Below are 771 nucleotides of genomic sequence, written 5' to 3' on the forward strand. Positions count from 1 at the left end.
TGTCCTGGAATGAAACCAACCAAAGTATTCTTTCCTTTCCTTTTGCCCTTTACTTTCTTTTCTCTCTGTCTTTAATCAGCAATTTATAATAATCAGCAATATTTTGTGTAACTACTAGATATTCTCTGCTAGAAAAAAGTCAAGGGCTATGGTATGTTTATTTTTGTGTTTTCGATTATGTACTTAGTAGGTGCTCAGTTAATGCTTGCTCAAATGAAATTATTTAACATAACATAAATTTAAAGTTAATTATGACAACATAAATTTAATGGTATTTAAAATACAGTTTTTGATTTCTTGGAGGAAGATGGTTTTGGGATATTCAGTGTAGGAAAGTAGACGTGTGTTGGGAAGAGTTTATATGATGGTCACTCCATTGATTTTCTAATAGTACTTTTTTTTCCTTAAGGCATGTGATATTCCACTATAAGAGAAGCAGCCTGAGTTACTTTGGAGGTGTCTGTTCTCGCACAAGAGGAGTTGGTGTGAATGAGGTAAATTGTATCAATTTTCTTAAAGTGGACTTTACCTTTTCATCTGGTCTCTTTCTTCCCTATGGTCCAGTTAACATCCCTTCTCATGCTTGTTTAGAATGATGATGTCGAGAATATAGCATGAGTGGTTTATGTTAGTGAACAGAAACCAAAGTGGTCCGTTGGGTTCATAATGACATCCTTGGTTATCATAATGATAGTTTTTCATATTTATTAGGCAAATGCAAGCTGAAGATTGGCCCAGAGATTTTTTAGCCATCTATAGATAAGATGTTAA

At 33.6% G+C, this 771-nt stretch overlaps 1 protein-coding gene across 1 annotated transcript in view; it reads left to right on the forward strand.

Annotated features, from left to right (window-relative positions):
• The window catches only part of LOC103583575 (disintegrin and metalloproteinase domain-containing protein 23-like), a gene marked incomplete at both ends in the record, with an annotated part of 3,977 nt that extends 3,483 nt beyond the window's left edge, over window positions 1–494 (forward strand). The window contains one exon of the mRNA XM_008564852.1: window positions 410–494. Within this exon, the coding sequence (XP_008563074.1) occupies window positions 410–494 (85 nt within the window). The remainder of the gene's footprint in view (window positions 1–409) is intronic.
• Window positions 495–771: the final 277 nt, after the last annotated feature.

This window comes from Galeopterus variegatus, unplaced genomic scaffold (genome assembly GCF_000696425.1).
Source record: "Galeopterus variegatus unplaced genomic scaffold, G_variegatus-3.0.2 Scaffold24499, whole genome shotgun sequence".
In the NCBI taxonomy this organism is placed as follows: domain Eukaryota; kingdom Metazoa; phylum Chordata; class Mammalia; order Dermoptera; family Cynocephalidae; genus Galeopterus; species Galeopterus variegatus.